At 60.9% G+C, this 19,956-nt stretch overlaps 2 protein-coding genes across 4 annotated transcripts; one reads left to right on the top strand and one right to left on the bottom strand.

The window, feature by feature from the left end:
* The first annotated feature begins 74 nt into the window (after nt 1-74).
* Nucleotides 75-16,161, top strand: LZTR1 (leucine zipper like post translational regulator 1). Of its 2 annotated transcripts, none has more exons than XM_025857240.2 (21): nt 75-370; nt 841-903; nt 3,875-3,931; nt 5,781-5,860; nt 6,214-6,322; nt 6,785-6,868; nt 8,139-8,196; nt 8,702-8,841; nt 9,759-9,960; nt 10,251-10,406; nt 10,547-10,657; nt 11,039-11,131; nt 11,269-11,409; nt 11,491-11,668; nt 11,877-12,046; nt 12,210-12,366; nt 13,156-13,282; nt 13,383-13,532; nt 14,123-14,228; nt 14,315-14,395; nt 14,672-16,161. In XM_025857240.2, exons 1-21 carry the CDS (start codon nt 171-173, stop codon nt 14,786-14,788), a joined length of 2,580 nt encoding a protein of 859 aa, XP_025713025.1. In that variant the 5' UTR covers nt 75-170; the 3' UTR covers nt 14,789-16,161. The 2 variants fall into 2 exon arrangements, with proteins under 2 accessions (XP_025713025.1, XP_025713026.1); XM_025857241.2 differs by having other exon boundaries at nt 79-370; nt 11,314-11,409.
* Nucleotides 16,162-16,196: 35 nt separating this feature from the next.
* On the bottom strand, nt 16,197-19,449 carry THAP7 (THAP domain containing 7). Of its 2 annotated transcripts, XM_025857245.2 has the most exons (5): nt 19,365-19,449; nt 19,113-19,192; nt 18,512-18,667; nt 17,806-17,946; nt 16,197-17,609 (listed from the first exon to the last, which is right to left on the bottom strand). In XM_025857245.2, the coding sequence occupies exons 2-5, from the start codon at nt 19,190-19,192 to the stop codon at nt 17,045-17,047; spliced, it is 942 nt and encodes a 313-aa protein (XP_025713030.1). In that variant the 5' UTR covers nt 19,365-19,449; the 3' UTR covers nt 16,197-17,044. The 2 variants fall into 2 exon arrangements, with proteins under 2 accessions (XP_025713030.1, XP_073745724.1); XM_073889623.1 differs by lacking the exon at nt 17,806-17,946 and having other exon boundaries at nt 19,113-19,414.
* Nucleotides 19,450-19,956: the final 507 nt, after the last annotated feature.

Here is a 19,956-nt window from a genome sequence, read left to right as displayed (position 1 = left end):
CGCTGGCCCGCGGAGTCACGAGGAGCGCTAAGCTGGCCGGGAAGTGCGGCGCAGGCCGGAAGTGTGGCGCGGAGGCACAGGGCTCGCCGGGAAATGTAGTCCCCCGGGGTGGCCCGGGGCGGTGACCGCACGTCCCGCGGACCCAGTGGCCCATCGGGCGTGGACCCGGGATGGCTGGGCCGGGGGGCTCGGGAGGCCCGATCGGGGCCGGCGCCCTGGCAGGCAGCGCGCGGTCCAAGGTAGCCCCGAGCGTGGACTTTGACCACAGCTGCTCGGACAGTGTTGAGTACCTGACACTCAACTTCGGGCCCTTCGAGACAGTGCATCGTTGGCGGCGCCTCCCGCCCTGCGACGAGTTCGTGGGGGCCCGGTACGGCGGAGTTCAGGGGCTCTTGGGGAAGGGGGGTGTCTGAGGCGGTCCCGGGGCGGGGTCCAGGGGCCGAGGTCGGGGCGTGGTGTCCAAGAGTGGGATCTGGTCATGGGGGGTGGGGAGGAAGTGGTGATGTCCAGGGTGATGTCGAGGGCAGAGGAGGGGGTTCTGAGGGAGTCAGGGAGCGGGGTGGCCTGGGGCAGGGTACTAGAGTTAAGTTGTGTTTGTGGGTCTGGAGCTGGGGTCCCAGGTGCTCTACAGTGGGGTGCGGAGTCCAGAGAGTCCCAGGGCAGTGTCAGGGTCCCCGTATACAGGTGGTCCTGGGGTGCTTGTGGAATTTCGGGATCTCTCTCGATCTTGGCAGCTGAGAGGTGTTACCTCATTTCTGCAGCAGCCTGGGTGCTTAGTGTCATTCCTCCCCCAGGAGGGTCCCGGCCTCACTGCCACCCATCCATTCTTTTTTTTTCCAGGCGCAGCAAGCACACAGTGGTGGCCTATAAAGATGCCATCTATGTATTTGGTGGAGACAATGGGTGAGTGAGCATGAGCATCAGGGTATTTGGACCAGGGAGGGAGAAACATGGTGGTTCTGACTGGCTTAGCTAAGTGCTCAGCCTCAGTTTCTCCATGTGAGAGGCCCTGCCCTCAAGACCCTCGGCACAGCATTCAGTGGGTAGCACATGCTTGGGACACAGAAATGTGCCTCTTGTTCTGAGTGAGTGGACACAGCCTTGAAAGAAACACATCCGCCCTGGCTGTCACGCTCCCCAGACACTTTTCCTTCACTGCACTTCTCTCGGGGCTTTATCAGCATGCTACACATGGCAGCGTTTAGAGGACAGTTTTATTTATTTTCCATATTTTCCACTTTTTGTAAAGGTTTTCCCACATTGCTATAAATTCCTGGGAAACAACTTCCCTGACAATGACCTCGTGTTTTGTTGGTGGGCACACCTCCATCCCATGAACGTTCCCACTAAAGTTGTGGCTGGTCTCCTTTGGTGAAAGATAATGGCTGAGCTAAACCTTTGGTTTGTGTAGCTGGTTCCTTCAGATGGCGTTCCCTAAGACCCATTCCCAGAGGGAAAGAGCTGTTTTAGCTCTTATCATGGGCTGGGCCATGTTAAGTACTGGGTGTGGGCATAGCAGACGTGCTTGGAGAGGAGAAGGGGGCCTAGTCTGGGCAGGGAAGCCTTCCTGGAGGGGTTGATGACCTGAAAGATAAGTCGGAGTGAATCAGGTAAAGGAGGAAGAGTGTTCCAAGCCCAGGGATCAGCATGGGCAATGGCCCGGAGGTTGGGGAATGCAGAATGGCACGAGGCCTAGAGTCTGGGTAGGGCTGCCCTCCCTCCATTCATTCGTTGATGTGGTCAGGAAAGGCCAGGGATGCCCACCAGGGCTCTGGGAGTCTTGGGAGCCTGCTAGATGTGGGGCTGAGGCATGAACTCTGGTCTCCTGGATAGACCGGGCTCAGTTCAAGTTAGAGCTTTGTGACTTTGGGCTTGGGTAGGTGGCTTAACCGCACTAGCTGCACCCTGGTCTCCTCCTCTGTATGTGGGGCGGCTATATGCCCTGCTTTGGCAGTGTGCTCCTGGGGGTCAGTGAACACAAAGCTGGGAAGGGCTCAGGATGGAGGTTGAGTGGTACTGCGGATGCAGTATTTGCACTTGACCGATTCTGCCCATGAGTCCGTCCCTGCCTCTCAACTGGGCAGGGAAGCCTTCCTGGAGGGGTTGGCCTGAAGCCCAGAAGGGCCGGCCTCTGATTGGTTCTGCAGCCTTTCAGGACTTTCAAGACTCCCTGGGGGTGGGGGGGGGGCGCTGACTTGGAGCTGGTGGGGTACACAGGAGCCCATGAGGACCTGCAGACTGGGCAGGATGGTCTCCTCCGGCACAGATGCTGGCTTCCAGCCTGTCTCCCCCACAGTGTCTTTCCCCATGAGCAGTCAGAGGGATCCATTTGGAAATGCAAGTCTCAGTGTGTTCTTTCTCAGCACATAACCCCGGGATGGCTCCCCTCCCTCTGATTAGGAGCCCGAGCTGTCTTGGTGGTCCGCGGGGCCCTCTACACTTTTGCCCATCCTGCTCCTCTGCCCTTGTTTTGCACGGCGCTGGGCCACACCAGTGCCTTGCTGTGTTCTGAGTGAACCAAGCATCTCCTGCTCGGGCCCTTGTACTGGCTGTTCCGTCTTTCCCACCCCTTCCTGCCTCTCTTTGGAATTTGCTGTGAGTGAGGCCTTCCCAACCGCCAGGGCCAACTGGACCAGCCGTCGGCCCTCCCCTCCCCTTCTGCATCTCTTGCTGGCTCCATGGTAAGAGCACAGATCGCCCAGATCATCTCAGGGTTATCTCAGAGCACACGATGTTTGTTATCTGTGTCCTCCCCGGGACGGGACCTGTACCCAGCACGCGGACAAGTCAATAAATGCATGTCCCAGGAAGGAATGAAATAGGAGGAGACATCTGCCCACAGATGTTCACCGCAGCCTTGATGACAATCCCCCAAACCAGAAAAGGCCGGGGGTCCAGCCCAGGGCAGTAGGGGGAGCATCCCTAGCAGTGTTCTGTAGCAGGTCGAGTTGGCATGGCAACTGTATAGCAACAAGCAGAAATACTTTTGCTACAATGTGGCACCAAGAAACAGGATACAGATTTGTCTCACTCTGGGTGCAACTTTGTAAAGGTGGACTGGGTACAAAGAAAGATGGGTTCCTGCGCTGTCCCGGAGGGGGAGGGGGGAGAAGGAGAGGGGGAGGAGGGGCAGATGGGAGAGGGGAGAAATTACAGTCACATCTCTGCTTCCCAGCTCCTGGCTTCCTGACTGCATGGTCTTAGGCACGCCCTTTATCTCCCGGGCCCCTTCCTCCTCTGTAAATGCAGGTGGGGAGCGCAGCCCCCTGGTGCAGACTGAGGGAGAGGTGCAGGAGGCACCCTATACAGGCCTGGCCTGTAAGGGTGCTGGGCTCCTGTTGGCTGACTCCCTTCTTCCTTCTTACTGACAAGGGCTGGGTGGTAACATGCAGGTCCTGGTAGGTGGCCAGTGGATTTGTTTTCCATTTTATTGTATCTTGGATGTAGTTACGTTGGCTTTGCAATAAAGAGGTGGAAGGAAGATCAGAGAGGCGGAAAGGCGCCTCCCCTGAGATGTGGGAAGCTCTGCATTGTGGTGGCACAGTCTCAGAGAAGGGGGCGCTGAGACATGTGAGTGGGAGTGGGAGTAGCAGTTCTGGAGCCTGCCGTGAGGTGTGAGCCCTCAAGCAGCCAGGATCATGTTTTGGACCTGACCCCAGGCAGGCGGGTCCCATGTGTGTTGCCGCCCTGGTACCCGCACCAGTTGGGGAGCGGTGCGTCATCATGATGCCCTTGGGCATCAGCTGGTTGCCTGACCCTGGCTGAGTCCCCACAACCGCCCCACGCCCGGGCTGCAGTGTCCGTCTCCTGGGTCCTGGAGAGCAGACCGGGACCAGCCCAGGACTGACCCCACCTGTCCCTGGCTGTCTTTCAGGAAGACCATGCTCAACGACCTCCTACGGTTCGACGTGAAGGACTGCTCCTGGTGCAGGTGGGTGGCCTCTGAGCCCCAGCCCCACCCCCCCTTTTCCCCAGAACTCCGTAGCCTGGTGCCGGGCCCTGACTGCCAACAGAGTCATGCTGGGGAAAGCTGGAGAGAAGCTTCAAGGAGGAGATAACAGTGGCCCCTAGTGTTCCCCTCTTCTGGGTTCCTTTCCTAGTCCAGAACTCAGATTGATTATTCTGAGTCCTCTTAATTACGGGGATCTGTTTGATTGGTTACTGGTCCTCAGATTCTGCCTCCGGAGAGCCCTTCAGTCACCGGGCCTGTCTCCTGGGACAGGAGCTGCTATGGGAGGTGACACTGGGGCCGGGGTCGGAGGGGCGGGGGATCGGCTGATGGGTCCTTCCAGGACCGACCCTGTGCTGCTGCAGGGTGCTTTCCAGGGGCTGGCAACACTGGTTCTCCTCCCCTCCGTGACCCTGTGGGGCCCATCCTCTGCCCGGGTAGTACCCCACATGGGTAGTGGGCCGAATGCGAGCCCTGGCTGCCTCCCACAGATGGCCCTCCCGGCTGTGTGGCTTTGGGCGAGACACCTGCCTTCTCTGGGCACGGCATATTTGTACGCATCTGCTCCAGTCTCCAGCTCTGCGCAGAGGGCAGCTCTCAGCTGAGGGGAGAAGGGGACCCCAGGGTTAGGAGGTACCGGGCTTCCTCCTGAGCTCTGCCATCTGCTTGTGCAGGAGGCGCACAGAACCACCGCGTCACCTCGGGTGCCGTGCTCCGGGCAGGAGCTCTGTGTGTATCCGCCAGTCTGCTGAGTCCCCTCTGTGGTGGGGTCTCACTGCCCCCCTTTGATGGAGGTGGACGTCACTGAGCACTGGGATTGCCATAGAAGTTTAGGTCTCGTTCCTCTCATACTTGCTCTTTTTTTTTTTTTTTAAGATTGTATTTATTTATCTGACAGAGAGAGACACAGCGAGAGAGGGAACACAAGCAGGGGGAGGGGGAGAGGGAGAAGCAGGCTTCCCGCCGAGCAGGGAGCCCCATGCGGGGCTCAATCCCAGGACCCTGGGATCGTGACCGACACCTAACGACTGAGCCGCCCAGGCGCCCCTCACACTTGCTTTTATAACATAGACAGTAGTTACAGATTAATTTTAAAAATCACCTTAAAGACTGTACGATCCTTTACTAACGATTGCTTAAGGACAAAACACTGAAAAGGAGCCGCTCCAGGAAAGCCGTATAAATGGGTTTTTAGTTCAATAAGGAAAGCATGTGGCCGGCCGCTGCGGGTGGGACCCAGCGCCCCTGAATGTGCCCTGGTGCAGTGCAGTCCAGAGCAGCGGGAGGCCCAAGGCGCACTGGCTGTTGAGGCCAAAAAGCAGATGTTACAAAATACCTACCACATGACTCCATTTACAATACAGAGGCATCAATATGCATAGGAGAGGTGTGTGTGGAGGGGGCGGGGGGTGACCTAAAGGTATAGATGGTGCTTTCTGGCAAGTCTTAGTGCTGGTTTTGTGCTTTTTCCTTGTCAGCAGTTTTTGTTCAAAGTTTCTATAATGAGGGGCTTCTGGGTGGCTCAGTCAGTTAAGCATCCGACACTTGCTCTCAGCTCAGGTCTTGGTTTCAGGGTCGTGAGGCCAAGCCCCGTGTTGGGCTCCACGCTGGACCCACGTGGAGCCTACTAAAAAAAAAAATAAAAATAATATAAAGTTTAAAAAAAAACTTTTAAAAAAAGTTTCTATAACGAGATAGATACTGCCTGCAAAATACAAAAATGAAAGGAATCCTGGGGGTGGCAGGGGCTGCCCTGTGTGGTGTGGACTGCACAGCTAGCTGACCCCTGTTGACCACCCACCCCCCGTGCCTTGTTTCCCCCTGCAACCAGGGCCTTCACCACTGGCACCCCGCCGGCGCCCCGCTACCACCACTCGGCCGTTGTCTATGGGAGCAGCATGTTTGTCTTCGGTGAGATGCCTCTCATCTCCAGGGCCTTTGGGTTCCTGCACTGGCCTGGGGGCCCCTTTCCCTAACTGTCCCGATCTTGCAGGGTTGGAATGGTCCCCCCCTGTGACTGGGCAGGAGGGTGGCTCACCTCCCTCCTCTGTCACTCCACCAGGGGCAGGGAACAGGGTTCTGCTCATTTCTGTGTCCCCAGAGCCTAGTAAGGAGTCAGGCAGGCAGGAGGTGCTCCTCAAGGTTTATGGAGGGAGTCCCTGAATACATCTTAAATGAGGCCAGATTCTGCCCCTACCTCCTGGGGTTTGAAGCCTCTGAGATGCTATCTTTGGGTTTGACAGTTTCTCCCTCTCTCTACCCAGGGGGCTACACTGGGGACATTTATTCCAATTCTAACTTGAAGAATAAAAACGACCTTTTTGAATATAAGTTTGCAACTGGCCAGTGGACGGAGTGGAAGATTGAAGGACGGTGAGGAACTTCGCTGAAACCTTTGGGGGGTGTCCTGATGGCTACTGCACTGGGACCCCTGTAGCCTTACAGAAGAAGAGCCTGAGGCCCAGAAAGGCCTGAGTTGTGCTCACTCCCAGCTGTGCCTGCCTGAGGCCTCCTCCCTGCCCTTAGATTCTCTCCTTTCAAAGAGCTGATGGGTGCTTCTCTGGTCCTGTTTTGCCAGGACCACCCCCCCCCACCCCACTGTTCGATATTTTGGTGTGGCTGGGAGAAGGCTTTACCCCGTGGACATCTGAATTCCTCATCCCCCTGTGCCACCTCGCGAGCTCAGCCTCATGACACCGAGCTGGCATCCTCAGAGCCCTGGTGTCAGCAGATGTAGGCGCCGCAGCCCTGGGGTCCCGGCCGGCCTTATGGGGCTGTGAGGCTCCCGTCTGTGCTGGGTGGCCTCGTTCCTCACCCCCCCACCTCGCGCTACAGGTTGCCAGTCGCCAGGTCCGCCCACGGTGCCACGGTGTATAGTGACAAGCTGTGGATCTTCGCTGGCTATGATGGCAATGCCAGGTAGGTGGTGCCCGGCCCCAGCACCCCACCTCCGAGCAGCCCCGCCAGTGTCCTGAGGCCCGGAGCGGGCCTTCCTGGTATGCGAAGGCTCAGGCTGGGGTATCTCCGGAGGGTGGTGTCGTGCACGGGAGTGAGGGGATGGAGGTGGAGGGCAACTGAGCAGAGCTCCCGCCCAAGCCCACGGAGGTTAGAAGGATTGGCACCCCGGAGGCCCCTCCTGGGGGTGTCCAAGGGGGCAGCAGGTCTGGCCCACGTCTGTGCAGCTCTTTGCCACTGTGCTGGTCTCCACGGCAACAGGTGTCATAGCTGGGTGTCGTCAGAGTTGTGGGGTGGGGGGTGGCCCCCTGAATTGCTGGGGTGCAGATACTCAGGCCCACAGTGAGGAGGGACCCTGAGGGGCTGTGTGAGCAGGTGGCGGCAGCCGCAGGTCTCAGACCCAGCCCCTCCCCTGTGGATGACAACCTAGGGCTCCTGCCCGTGTACCAGGCCTTCTCCTCATTTTAGGAAATTGGCTTTGCTGTATTTTTCTGATTATAAAAGTAGCATGTGCTCATTCCCCAACATCTCAGCAGCATAGAAACTCCAAGGGGTGGGGCGCCTGGCTGGCTCAGTCAGAAGAGGGTGCCACTCTTTTTTTTTTAAAGATTTTATTTATTTGACAGAGAGCTAGCATAAGTAGGCAGAGTGGCAGGCAGAGGGAGAGGGAGAAGCAGGCTCTCCGCTGAGCAAGGGAGCCAGACGTGGGGCTCGATCCCAGGACTCCAGGATCATGACCTGACCCGAAGGCAGCCACTTAACCGACTGAGCCACCCAGGCGCCCGAGCGTGCCACTCTTGATCTAGGGGTTGTGAGTTTGAGCCCCATGTTGGATGTAGAGATTACTAAAAAAAAAATTAATTAAAAAAGCAGCAGCAGCAGCAGCAGCAGCGGCTCCAAGTGGTGGCAATGTTAGTGGTGGTCTCTGTGAGTGTTGACTCTTTGAAGTCCTCTCCGAGCCCCAGGGGTCAGCCGAGTGAGACGGACCCTGCCACGCTGGCTGGACATTGGGAATGAGGCCATGCATTCCTGTCTGGGCTGGGGGGGCACATAGCAGGGATTCAGTGCAGCCCCCCTGCTCTGAAGCTCCCACCTCATGGCTGCTCCCTAGGGCCCCGATCAGAGTCCTGCGTGATGTGTCCTTCCCTGGAGCCATCCCTCCTGGCCGGGCCCAGGCCCACCTTGCCACCAGCCCCAGCTGTGGAGATCCTGACCCCCCCCTGTCCTAATGCAGGTTGAACGACATGTGGACCATTGGCCTCCAGGACCGCGAGCTCACATGCTGGGAGGAGGTGAGGGGTTTGGGGGGGCCGGGGTAGGGACTGCTTTGTTCCCCTTGCCAAAGCCCTCGTTCTCAGCCTCACCCTCCTTGCAACTTCCTGCCCGATTCCCGCAGCACTTACCTAGTGACTAAAGGCTCTGGGCTTCTGATGGCAGCACATCCGGTGACTGGGCAGCTTGGGTAGAATCCACCCTTATTTGAACACCGCGAGTTCAGCCTGCTGGCGGGTGTCCTGCTTGCTGCTCTTTCTGGGCGATCTGTCTGACTGCTCCACTGTCTCCCCCCTGGGGTGTCTTTCCCTTGTAGTGATGATTTTTAGCATCAACTGTTAGAAACTGGGCCCATGTTAGGTGGGTGAAGTGGGGCTTCACGCTGTTCTACAGAAATTAATCTATGAACCCTCATTCACGGAAGAAGTTTCAGGAGTGAAAGTAGTCCCAATTCAGCAGTGTAAGTCTTGACCCCGAGCACCGGGTCTCGGGAGGCTCTGGCTGAGCTGCCTTCCCTTACCGCAGGTGGCTCAGAGCGGCGAGATCCCGCCGTCCTGCTGCAACTTCCCAGTGGCCGTGTGCCGGGACAAGATGTTTGTGTTCTCGGGGCAGAGCGGAGCCAAGATAACCAACAACCTCTTCCAGTTCGAATTCAAGGACAAGACGTGAGCACCCTGGTGGTGGAACCCGTGGTGGGCGCCCGCGTCTGTGGCACAACAGGGCAGGCCGGGTTTGGGGGGGCCGGGGAGCGAGGAGCGAGGAGATGTGGGTGCCCTCAAACTGTGCAAGCAGGCCCCTTGGGGTGTGGCTGCGGCTGAGCAAGATGGGGCTCGGCTGTCCTCTCTGTCTGTCCAGTGTGGAGGATGGCTCCTGCCCGGCGAATGACCTGGTCAGTGCCACCGGTAACAAATGTGGCTGGTATAGATCTCATACCATGGCAGAGGACGAGGGGGGTGCTCAGGCCTTGAGAGCCTCCAGCCTATGCTGTCCTTAGCTGCAGGCCAGCCCTCGTGATGGGGACCGAGCTCCGGCGGTGGCGCAGGCTGGGCATTGGCTCTGGGGAGGGAATAGGGAGCTTCTGCTGTAGGTCAGAGAGGCTTGGGAGGGGACTTGGAGCTGCCCTGGAGGCCAGAGGTGTGGGCTGGGAAGGAGAAAGTTCAGGACATTCCAGGCAGGGGGAATCCTGCTGCCACCCACCCAGCTCTCCTGCCCCGGGCTGGCCGGGCCTGAGAGGAGAGCCACACTGCATGCAGGCCTGCGTCTCCATCCTGGCCTCAGTGCTCACAGCGGCAGGCCACAAAGAGGGCTCAGAGCCAGCGGGAACAGATCTGGAGAGGTGGTGGGGGGAGACAGTGGGCCACCGCTGCTGCCTGCTTTATGGCTCGGGGATAGAAGGGGGCTCAGGCAGGGCTGGTGCCAGAGCGAAAGGGGATGAGGGGCATTGGGCGTATGCACTCTGGCCCTCCTTTGAGCTGGCTGGTCAGCCCGGAGCCTGCTGTGGGGAGGCCTCAGGACCCAGGTGGAGGCCATGGGGGAGCAGGAGCCCCCACCCTGGCACTAGTTCACTGTCACGTGCCCCCAGGTGGACACGCATCCCCACGGAGCACCTGCTTCGTGGCTCCCCACCCCCCCCACAGCGTCGTTACGGGCACACCATGGTGGCCTTTGACCGCCACCTGTACGTGTTTGGGGGCGCGGCGGACAACACACTGCCTAATGAGCTGCACTGCTATGATGTGGACTTCCAGACCTGGGAGGTCGTCCAGCCCAGCTCCGACAGTGAGGTGCGTGCTGCCAGGCACGGTGGCCACCCTGGGTCCCTGTTCTCCATTCTCGCAGCCTGCGGGCTTTTAACACTTCCTGTCATGTCTGCACGGTGCCGAGGATGTTCTCCCAGAAGCCCACCCTGACTGCTGCCGGCTCCCCCTCTGAGCCATGCCGCGAGGGCCCTCATCCTGTGGCTCCGCCCCTCCCAAACCTCTCGCTCTTGAACAGGGTCGCTGGGAGGTTGGTGTGCGCTGCCTTGCCTGGCCCTGGTGGACTAGTCCCATGCCTGCATGTCTTTCCCCTCCAGGTCGGCGGGGCTGAGGTGCCAGAGCGAGCATCTGCTTCCGAGGAGGCGCCTGCCCTGGCCTCTGAGGAGCGGGGTGGCTTCAAGAAGTCCCGAGATGTCTTTGGCCTGGACTTTGGCACCACCACAGCCAAGCAGCCTGCCCCGCCGGCCTCCGAGGTGAGGGTCGGCGCCCTGACTGCTCTCCATCACTGCCCCCATGCCAGTCCTGTGGTCAGCCCCTCTCACAAATGGGGAGACTGAGGCTCAGAGAAGTACTTGTTGGGGTTACTTATCTGCCCCTCCTCCTTTCCGCCCAGCTGCCAAGCGGAAGGCTCTTCCATGCAGCCGCTGTGATCTCGGACGCCATGTACATCTTCGGGGGCACCGTGGACAACAACATCCGCAGTGGGGAGATGTACCGGTTCCAGGTGGGGCTCATGGGCTGAGGGCAGGGGGGCCAGCCAGGGTGGACGGGTCCCAGATGATGGAAACTGAGGCCCAGTGGGGGTGGGGGGCTTGTCCGAGACACCAGAGTCAGGGCTGTGTCTGGTGGGATGGCAGCCCACCCGAGGAGTCGGGCAGACGGGATAGGGGACTCTAGGCTGAGGGCAGTCTGAGGAACCTCCGTGCAGGGTGGGGTGGGTGGCGCAGCACTGGGGGCTCACAGTGGAGCCCGCAGAGGCCTGGGAGCAGGCTTGGGCCAGTGGTTGGAGTTGGGCTGAGCTGGGCTGGAGGTGTGTGGCCCAGAGGAGGGCAGGGCCTGAGCCAGTGGTGGCTTCCCGTGGGAACACTGGGGTCTCCTCTGGCAGTTCTCCTGTTACCCCAAGTGCACGCTGCATGAGGACTACGGGCGTCTGTGGGAGAGCCGCCAGTTTTGCGACGTGGAGTTTGTGCTGGGCGAGGTGGGTGCCTTCCCCATGCCCAGCCTGCCTGCCATGCTGCAGGGTGGGGGCTGTGCACCGAGGCGTGGCCGGTCTCCTGCTCGTGCCTGGAGCCCCAGACCCCCTCCGCGGGCTGGCCGGACCTCCATCCCTGCCAGGAGGAGGGTCCCGTGCTCCCCACCGAGGCGTCATTCTTGCTACAGAAGGAGGAGTGTGTGCAGGGCCACGTGGCCATTGTCACAGCTCGAAGCCGCTGGCTCCGCAGGAAGATCGTGCAGGCACGGGAACGGCTGGCCCAGGTGAGGTGCCTGCCCAGGCCCCTCCGGCCAGGGCGGCGGCATCCACGGGGCACCCCTGAGTTCCCCTTCCTCTCCCTGCAGAAACTGGAGGAGGAGGCAGCCCCAGCTCCCAGGGAGGTCCCTGGTGGGGCCGTGGGGGGGGCCGTGGGGGGGGCCCGGCCGCCCCTGCTGCACGTGGCCATCCGCGAGGCTGAGGCCCGGCCTTTCGAAGTGCTCATGCAGTTCCTCTACACGGACAAGATCAAGTACCCGCGGAAAGGTGTGCTGCCGGGGGGGGGGGGGGGGGGGAGCGGGGGGGGGGGCAGGTGGGCAGCCCGAGGCTCGGGGGCCACGACCACCCATGGCCACTCGTGCGGTGGAGTTGCTGCCTGACGTCCCAGAGCCCCGGACCCTGTCCTCCCTCCTGCCCTGCCCGGCACTTGTTCCTCTCCCCATGTCCCCGAGGCTCAGGCAGCTCTTGGCTGCAGGCCATGTGGAGGACGTGCTGCTCATCATGGACGTGTACAAGCTGGCACTGAGCTTCCAGCTGTGCCGCCTGGAGCAGCTGTGCCGACAGTACATCGAGGCCTCCGTGGACCTGCAGAACGTGCTGGTTGTGTGTGAGAGCGCCGCCAGGCTGCAACTGGGCCAGTTAAAGGTGCGGGCCCGGGGGGCACAACCCACTGTTCCCCGCTGCCAAACTCCCCCCCCGCCCCCCGAAGTGGCCCCCTGAGCCCCCTACTGCAGGCCGTCCCAGCCAGGCTGCTGCCCCGTCGGCCATGGCCTGACCCTGCCTGCCTGCTCCGGCTTGTGTGTCCCAGGAGCACTGCTTGAACTTCGTGGTGAAGGAGTCCCACTTCAACCAGGTGATCATGATGAAGGAGTTCGAGCGCCTCTCTTCCCCACTGATAGTGGAGATCGTGCGGCGGAAGCAGCAGCCGCCTGCCCGCGCCCCCTCAGAACAGCCCGTGGACATCGGTAGGGACCCAGGCCCCATCCCTGGGGGCAGCACACAGCACACAGGGATGGCATTCGTCTTGGGTGGAGACGGGAGCCACAGCAGTACCTGCCTGGCCTCCAGCATGGGGTCTGGGCGCAGGGGACCTGGAGTGCTCCTGGGGCTCGGGCTGGGGCAGGCAGCCAGCCAGCTCACTGGAGGGAAGACGCCCCGCCCCACAGGCATCGACCGCGGCGGGCAGTCTCCTGAGCCCGTTCCTGAGACCGGCACAGGGCCCCTGTCTGGCAAGGGTGGCTTCCCTGACTGACCTCAGCTTTGAGGGCTTCCGTCGGGAGCAGCGTGCTCAGGTCACAGTGACTAGTCACTGAGCTGCTCTTCTAGGCGCGCCCGCCCTTGGGGGGCCTGATGAGGGGGAAGCGTGTCCGAAGAGTTCAGACGTTCCTGGTGCCTCCCTTGTCCCCACCTAGCCCGGGAAGGGACAGCACTGTCTCCTTCATCCCCTGACTCCCCGGGCCCTGTGCTGCCTCTGGCCGTTGGCCCTGGGTGACACGTGGCGGGACACAGTGCTTGCCAGGCCCAGAGGGGGCTCAAGCACAAGGGCGGGGAGGAGGGCTCACAGATCAGACTCTGGGGGGCGGGCCGGAGTAGGGCCTCTGGCCCCGGGGGCAGGTTTGTTCAGGGCAGCAACATGGGCAGATGTGCAAGCAGCAGTGCCCGTAGGGCCCTGAGGCCGATGGCTCAGGGTCTGCTGGGGGGCGGGAGGCATCTGCTCAAGGACCCTCCACACTACCCTCTGGCCTCCCCACCAGGCACATCTCTGATCCAGGACATGAAGGCGTACCTGGAGGGAGCAGGTGCGGAGTTCTGTGACATCACTCTGCTGCTGGATGGGCACCCGAGACCGGCCCACAAGGCCATCCTGGCCGCCCGCTCCAGGTGGGTGGGTGGGTGGGGGGTATGTGGTGGCAGGGCCGGGCAGGCCCCCACCCTGCCTGCATTTGCTAAGAGCCAGGACTCCCCCCGCCCCTGTCTGCAGCTACTTCGAGGCCATGTTCCGGTCCTTCATGCCAGAGGATGGCCAGGTGAACATCTCCATTGGGGAGATGGTGCCCAGCAGGCAGGCCTTCGAGTCCATGCTACGCTACATATACTACGGTGAGGTCAACATGCCGCCCGAGGACTCTCTGCATCCTCCCCCGCCAGGGGCGCTCCCAGGGCCCACCTCAGGCAGCTCTGGAGACTGGCAGGCTGGTCCTGGCTTCCCTGGTGCCTGGTGCTCTTCTGGGGTTCCCTGAACGGATTGGTCTGCAGCCAGGAGGGGTGGGTGGGTTCTTGACCCTCATCACTGCCCAGACGAAGGGGTTGGTTAGCGTTGTGTGTGACAGGTGAGTAGACCGCCATGGAGGGATTCCTGATCACGTCACTTCTTGGGGGTCTGAACTGGGTGTGAGATGCCTTTCCGTGCTCTGTGAGGCCATGGTCTGTCCTGCAAACGGGCACGTGGGTGTTTTCTTGGGAGAGGCTTCCTGCGTTTTCTTTGGGTCTGGACTAGGGCCTTCGACCCCAAGTACTTCAGAGTCCGTGTAGAGAGCGAGTTGGGGCTCCAGTCCGTCCCTTGTGCTGGGGTGGGTTTCCTTGTTCTGAGCAAGCAGGAGGGGGCTCAGGTTTCCTCCGCCCCTGCTGGGCCTGGGGCTCCAGCTGCACCCCCCCAGGGGAGATGGGCAGGTGGCGGGAGGACAAGCTCCTTGGGCCGGCAGCTCCTTAACCAGCCCCCAGCTACCTGTTTGCGGCCCCCTACTATTATGGCTTCTACAACAACCGGCTGCAGGCGTATTGCAAGCAGAACCTAGAGATGAACGTGACAGTGCAGAACGTACTTCAGGTAGCTCGGTGGTGCCCACGGGCCTCCCTGAACCTGGGCGGGCGGGTGAGAGAGGGAGCAGCCCCTCAGGGAACCTGCCGTTCCAGATCCTGGAGGCGGCTGACAAGACCCAGGCGCTGGACATGAAGCGACACTGCCTGCACATCATCGTGCACCAGTTCACCAAGGTCAGGGCCCTCCCAGCCCCGCGCTCGCCGCCCACCCCTCTTCAGGAGCCACTTCCCCTTGGCCTTGCCTTGGCCAGGTGCGGGGTGGGGCGCGTGGAAGCTGCTCATCTCCTGCGGCAGGGGGCCCTGGGTGAGCCAAGCAGAGGGGCCACCCCGTTTCACTCAGAGTCAGCCGTGCCCTGGCTTGGTGGAGCTCTGGGGAGACCCCGAAGCCCACCCTGACCCTCCCGTGAATCCGGTCCCATCCCGTTTGGGCCTTCTGCTTGCCTCCTGCAGGTTTCCAAGCTGCCCACGCTGCGCTCGCTGAGCCAGCAGCTGCTGCTTGACATCATAGACTCCCTGGCTTCCCACATCTCCGACAAGCAGTGTGCGGAGCTGGGTGCTGACATCTGAGGGCCCACGCGGTGCTGGCCCACTCGAGAATAACCATGCCTGCCCTGCCCACTGCAGACTACACTGGCCACGCTGAGGCCCGAGGCAGAGCGCTTGGACCTGCCAGCCAAGGGGCAGGCTGCCCAGAGCCTTCAAAGGGAAAGGGGACACGGGGCCTTTGCCCCATTTCACTGCTGAGGACACAGGTCCCACAGGGAGTGGATGGTGAAACAGGCCCCCCAGGTGGAACCGTCTTCTCAGGTGGAGGTATGGGTGGGAAGCCAGGGCCCAGCAGTGGGAAAGCCCACCATGGAGCTGGTGTGGGGCTGCCCATCCGGCAGGGACTGTGCATGGCTTGTGGATCTGGCCACTGGGTCCTAGTGCCAAGGTCCCTCTGTCCCGGGGGGGGGAGGGGGGGCTACACAGTACCCCCTCACTTTCACCAAGGTTGCTGTAAGGGCCCCTGCTATCACCCGGAGCTTGTGGGTGGGCAACAGTAACAGGCACATGGAATCTAACTCCAGATGAATTTGGGGGTGTGAAGGGCTCTGAGTCAGCTCCTAGCCTGAGGGGCCAGCCACTCTGGCCTGGGCCAGGCTTCTAGAGGGGTTGCAGGATCCCACCCCACTGTGTGCACATCAAGGGCCCCCAGCTGCGCCAGGGAGAAGTCAGTGAAGGTGCCCCCTGGGTCCCCATCTGTCTCTAAGTATTTGTCACAGACATGCCATTAAGACCATAGTAGTGCTAACCACTACACACACCTCATAGGCATAGTCCCTGAGCTGAGGACGGATCAGGTGGCCCAAGTGCTTGGGACCGGCCAGTCCTGTCCAGTTCTCTACCCGTGTCAGCAACTCCCGGCCCCATCTGGGGTGACCGGTTGTGGGGGTGGAATCCAGGCTAGCCCCTCCCCTCCGAGGGGAACCCTGGAGCCCCAAGGCTGCCTTGCCCCAGCATCCTTCCCCATCCCCCAACAGAAGGCCCTGGGAGTCCACCCTAACACAGAAAGCACTGTTCTGCTTTCTTTCTGGCAACAAGAATCCCAGGGACCCTTCTACCCCGGCTACCAGGGGGCTACTTTCGGGGAGACAGTCCTTCACATCCTTCTTCCGGTTGTGCCCCCACGCAAACGTGGCGCCTGCCTCTCCTCGGCCCTTGAGTCTCAGGTGCTGTGTACGGACGGATGGGGAACCCCAGTGGCAGGTGGGCACCCTCAGGCAAGGGGAGTCCATAAGGCCGCCAGTAAGCTAGGAAACGGCCCAGTGCAAGATGAGCCTCTGTGAGCCTGGAAACCCCAGTGAATGATCCGCAAACCCTGCTCTACAGTGGACCCTTGTAACCGGTCGCTTGACTTTCTCTTCTAAACATATGAATAAATGAACTTACACACCAAGGATCCTAGAAAGCCAATTTCAGAACATTGTGTGGCACTTTCCAGGACCAGGGAGAATTCAGCTATGCTCTTGGGGCTACCGTGGCCGAAGCCCAGCAGGGAGGTTACGTGTGCAGTTAAAACCACCCCACACCCTGAGCTGTTTGCCACCATCACAGATGCAGGGAAGCCTACATTCCAGTCAACTTGAAGAACAACAGGGACTCAGGTTGAGGCCGGGATTGCTGCCCCCAAGGCTGCCTCCAAGCTTCCCCACCTCTTCCCAGACCTCTGGGGACTAGAAGTGTCATTGCTGGGCCTTTACTACTTGCCAAGCATACAGCGCCAGGTCAGAAATTGCTGTCTTTGTCCGTTTTTCAGATAAGCCAGGCCCAGGGATAAGGGGGTAGCTGGTCTGCAGGCTGGGGTTGAAGTGCTGTACCGTACCGACTTCTGGGCAGACCGGGCCAAAACTGGGCCAGTGGATGGAAGCCATGCAGGTGTCCTTGCAAATGGAGTCTAGCCTGGGTTTCATGAGTGTTTTCAAAAAGACGAGACTGCGGGAGTCTGGGCTGTTACAGGTACCAAGGAGAAGGTTCCTGGTGCTGCCCCTGGCCTCTGCTCACACCATCCTGTCCCTCAGAAAACCCTGTGGAGCCAGGAGTTGCATGAGGAGGGGCGGGCAAGAGCTGCACTTCTTGCTCTCCACAGCTGAGGGCTCAGACTCCAGGGGAGGGGCCCCAGCCGCAGCTGAGCCAGATAGCAGGGCCTCCTAGAATCCACTTTATTATGGCATCTGGCAGGTCTGGTGGACACAGCTCAGATTGGGTCCCTTTCCAGGCGGATTCCAAGGGAGGAAGAGGCTGACGCCCCAACAGGCAGCCCTGGGGCCGGCAGCCCCTCCCTCACACCATGCTGCTGCTCAGCTGCATGGCAAAGTCCTGCACGTGCTCCTTCAGAGTCTGGCGGGCATCCGCCTGTGCCCGCTTCTCCCGGGCGCGCTCCTGCTGCAGCTTGCTCAGCCGTAGCCGCAGGCGCTGCTCTCGCCGCTTGCAGGCCTGCAGCTGGCGCTGGGCCTTGTCCAGGGCATCGAGTGCGGCCTCAGCCCGCCGCTTCCAGAGCAGGGCACTGCCCACTTGGTAGCTGTGCTCATTCTGGATGTAGGCACCGGCCGGGGGGGGCAGGCGCAGCATGTAGGCTGAGGGTGAGACGGGCCGTGGCTCGAGGGGGGACGGCTGTCTGTCGGGCTCCCGCTCCGGCGAGGGCTGGGCACTGCAGCCTGCTTCATCTGCCTGGGCACCCAGGGGCCCCAGGAGGTCTGCGAAGGGGCTGCTGAGGCCAGCCTCCAGCCTCCCAGTGGGGGAGGCAGGCAAAGCAGCAGGGGCTGAGGCCTCTTCCACAGGAAAGCAGGTGACATCAGCAGGTGGAGGTGGAGAAAATGGAGTCGTGGGCCCTCGGCTCTCAGAGCAGCTGAGAGGAGAGAGAGAGAGAAAGAGACTAATAGGCCAGGCCAAGGCCTTGCCAGACCCCACTTCAGCAGCCCACCGAGCCCACTCTACTGGTTCAGAACCCTGTCCAGCATGACTGCTGGCAGACACCCTAAATAAACCCCAGTCTCTCAGACTTGGGGTGGGAGCAAGGCACCCTCCACCCACAGCACACATACCGCTTCCTGCATCGCCGGAGCCGGCTGACGTCAGGGGGGCCAGGTGGGTAACTGTGCCCCTTGGTCTTGGTTGTCCGGCGTAACTTGGAGAAAGACTCAAATATCGTGGGAACTGCCCCCTCCTTCAGCCTGTGATACCCACTGTGGGGGAAAGCAGCCTGGATGAGATGGAGAACACATACTGCCATCCAGGGCAACCTGCAGCGCACAGAGCTAGCATGCCCCCAGCACCCTGGATCAGGTTCTCCCATGCTAGCATTGCGGGAGGTGGGTAGACATTTTGCAATCACTTAATTTAAGGAATACCAAGTTAGGTAGAGTTACACCCATTCTCTTCCCTGCAGGACTCCTCAAAGTGAAGGTGTAGAAAGGCTACACAGGAACTAGGCTGACCAGCCTAGTTGGTCACAATGAAAAGAAAAATTTCATTGTGGACTTGCTGGGAGGACTTGGGTTCTAAGCAACAGCCTCTGAAAAAGCTAATGTTTTTCTCCCTTGTCACTGGCCCAGTTATCCTGAGGGGATGGGTCTTCCTGTCACTGAGGTACAAAGCTGGGAAGAGGCAGCTGCGCTGGGAACCAGGTCTGTCTGGTCCCCCAGCCAGTGACTGCAGGACCCTCCTCCTCTGGCCCTACAGCTGCCCCAATCGGCCAGCTACTCTGATGCTTTAAACCCTACCCCAGCGATGGTCGCCAAGGGAGCTCACCTGATTCCCACCAGCTCAAAGCAGTTTTCCTCGAAGTGTTTGGAGCAGAAGTAGATGTACTCGGAAGCCGGGTCCCACAGGCCCTGGCCGCTGGGGTCCAGCCGCTGGCAGTTGGCCAGCCACAAGCCTCGCCTCGGGTTGTCCTTCTTGGGAAGTCTGCGGAGCCACAAACCAGTGAGCACCAGGGTGTCTGGAGCCCTGGGCTCCAGCTGCCCAAGCTCTCCAGGAGGCGAGGGCTGGTCCTGCACATGCCGCCACCAGACCTCCCTTCAGTTCTCCGGGTAAACACCGTCCTCCCAAGCCCACATGATGAAACTGAGGCCTCAGGGAGAGCAACTTCCTTAGTATCACCTAGTAGGTTAAGAGTCACAGAACAGAAGGCCCCAGGCTCGTGGATCTCCCGTGCTTCCTCTCCCAACTAAACTCAGTCGCACCGGCACCGCCCCCTTCACCCTTTCCCACCTACAAGTACAAGCCTCGCGCCAAACAGAGGAAGGCGCAAGCGCAATCGTGGCTCCACGGGGGGGCGGGGGAAGGGAGGGGTGAGGAACGGGCGCATGCGCCCGTGAACCTTCGCGCGCAAGCACGCACGCGCGCTGACCTGTGGAAAGAGATGCCGCGGTTGCGCGTCTCGCGCGTGTCGCGTGTGCAGCAGCCGGCGGCGGAGCAGTGACGCGGCATCTGGGGAAGAGGCGGGAGCTTGTTCGTGGGCGGCTGTCCAGGCCCGCAGGGGCCTTGCGCCCCCAGCCGCCGCTCCGCTCCAGGCGGCCCTGGCCTGCCGGGTCTCCCCCGGCCCGATCTCGCCCGAGCCCAGTCCCAGCCCGTTCTCCTGACTCCCGTCAGCGGCACTCACGATCTCGCCATTGCTGCGCCGCCGAAGTCTCGCGAGGAGTGGCGCGCGGTGGAAGTTGGTACCATAGAGACTCGGAAGAGCGAGGCGCTGGCCGGAGGGGCGGGGCGGGCCCCGGAAGCGGTGGGAGCGTAAGGTCGCCGCCGGGTCTGCGCTGCGCGGTCCCAGCCTCCCTGAACGCCAGCGCCGTCCCACACGGGGGTCCCTCTTTGTCTTTCGGGGTAACTCCTGGCACCCGAGGAGCGGCCTCCCTTGGCGGCGCAGTGTCCCAGCCTACGGGTCTGGCGGCGCGGCAGCGGGAAACCGGCAGGGTTCTGGGACCCATGCTGGCTCCCGGGAAAGACTAGACTGCAAGAAAGGAAACTCCAGCGAGAACAAAAAGGGACCAGGATGCGTGATCAAAAGAACCTGACAAAGTGCAGTGCTCACAGCTTACTCTGGGAGAGGTCCCTATAAATTGGATGGGTGGGCGGTGGGCACAGATCACATTTTGGGAAAAATGTAATGGGCAGAAGGCTCTGTTGGAGTTCCTTCTGGCAGGGAGGCGGCCGAGTTAGGGATAAAACCAGGCCTAGGGGTGCCTGGGTGGCTCAGT

Source organism: Callorhinus ursinus, unplaced genomic scaffold, assembly GCF_003265705.2.
Source record: "Callorhinus ursinus isolate GAN/ISIS: 27379988/994484 unplaced genomic scaffold, GSC_fseal_2.0 scaffold110, whole genome shotgun sequence".
NCBI classification, from domain to species: Eukaryota; Metazoa; Chordata; class Mammalia; order Carnivora; family Otariidae; genus Callorhinus; species Callorhinus ursinus.
Note: the sequence above shows the minus strand (reverse complement) of the source record. Positions and strands in the feature narration are given on the sequence as shown.

What these genes read in the sequence shown, in the direction of transcription:
- LZTR1 (XM_025857240.2), top strand. Translation starts at nt 171, where the DNA reads ATGGCTGGGCCGGGGGGCTCGGGAGGCCCGATCGGGGCCGGCGCCCTG. An exon ending in TTCGAATTCAAGGACAAGAC is followed by an intron (nt 8,842 to 9,758) that starts GTGAGCACCCTG and finishes ACGTGCCCCCAG; the next exon opens with GTGGACACGCATCCCCACGG. An exon ending in ATGCCGCCCGAGGACTCTCT is followed by an intron (nt 13,533 to 14,122) that starts GCATCCTCCCCC and finishes ACCAGCCCCCAG; the next exon opens with CTACCTGTTTGCGGCCCCCT.
- THAP7 (XM_025857245.2), bottom strand. Translation starts at nt 19,192, where the DNA reads ATGCCGCGTCACTGCTCCGCCGCCGGCTGCTGCACACGCGACACGCGC. An exon ending in TTTGAGCTGGTGGGAATCAG is followed by an intron (nt 17,947 to 18,511) that starts GTGAGCTCCCTT and finishes TTTCCCCCACAG; the next exon opens with TGGGTATCACAGGCTGAAGG. An exon ending in CTCCGGCGATGCAGGAAGCG is followed by an intron (nt 17,610 to 17,805) that starts GTATGTGTGCTG and finishes CTCTCCTCTCAG; the next exon opens with CTGCTCTGAGAGCCGAGGGC.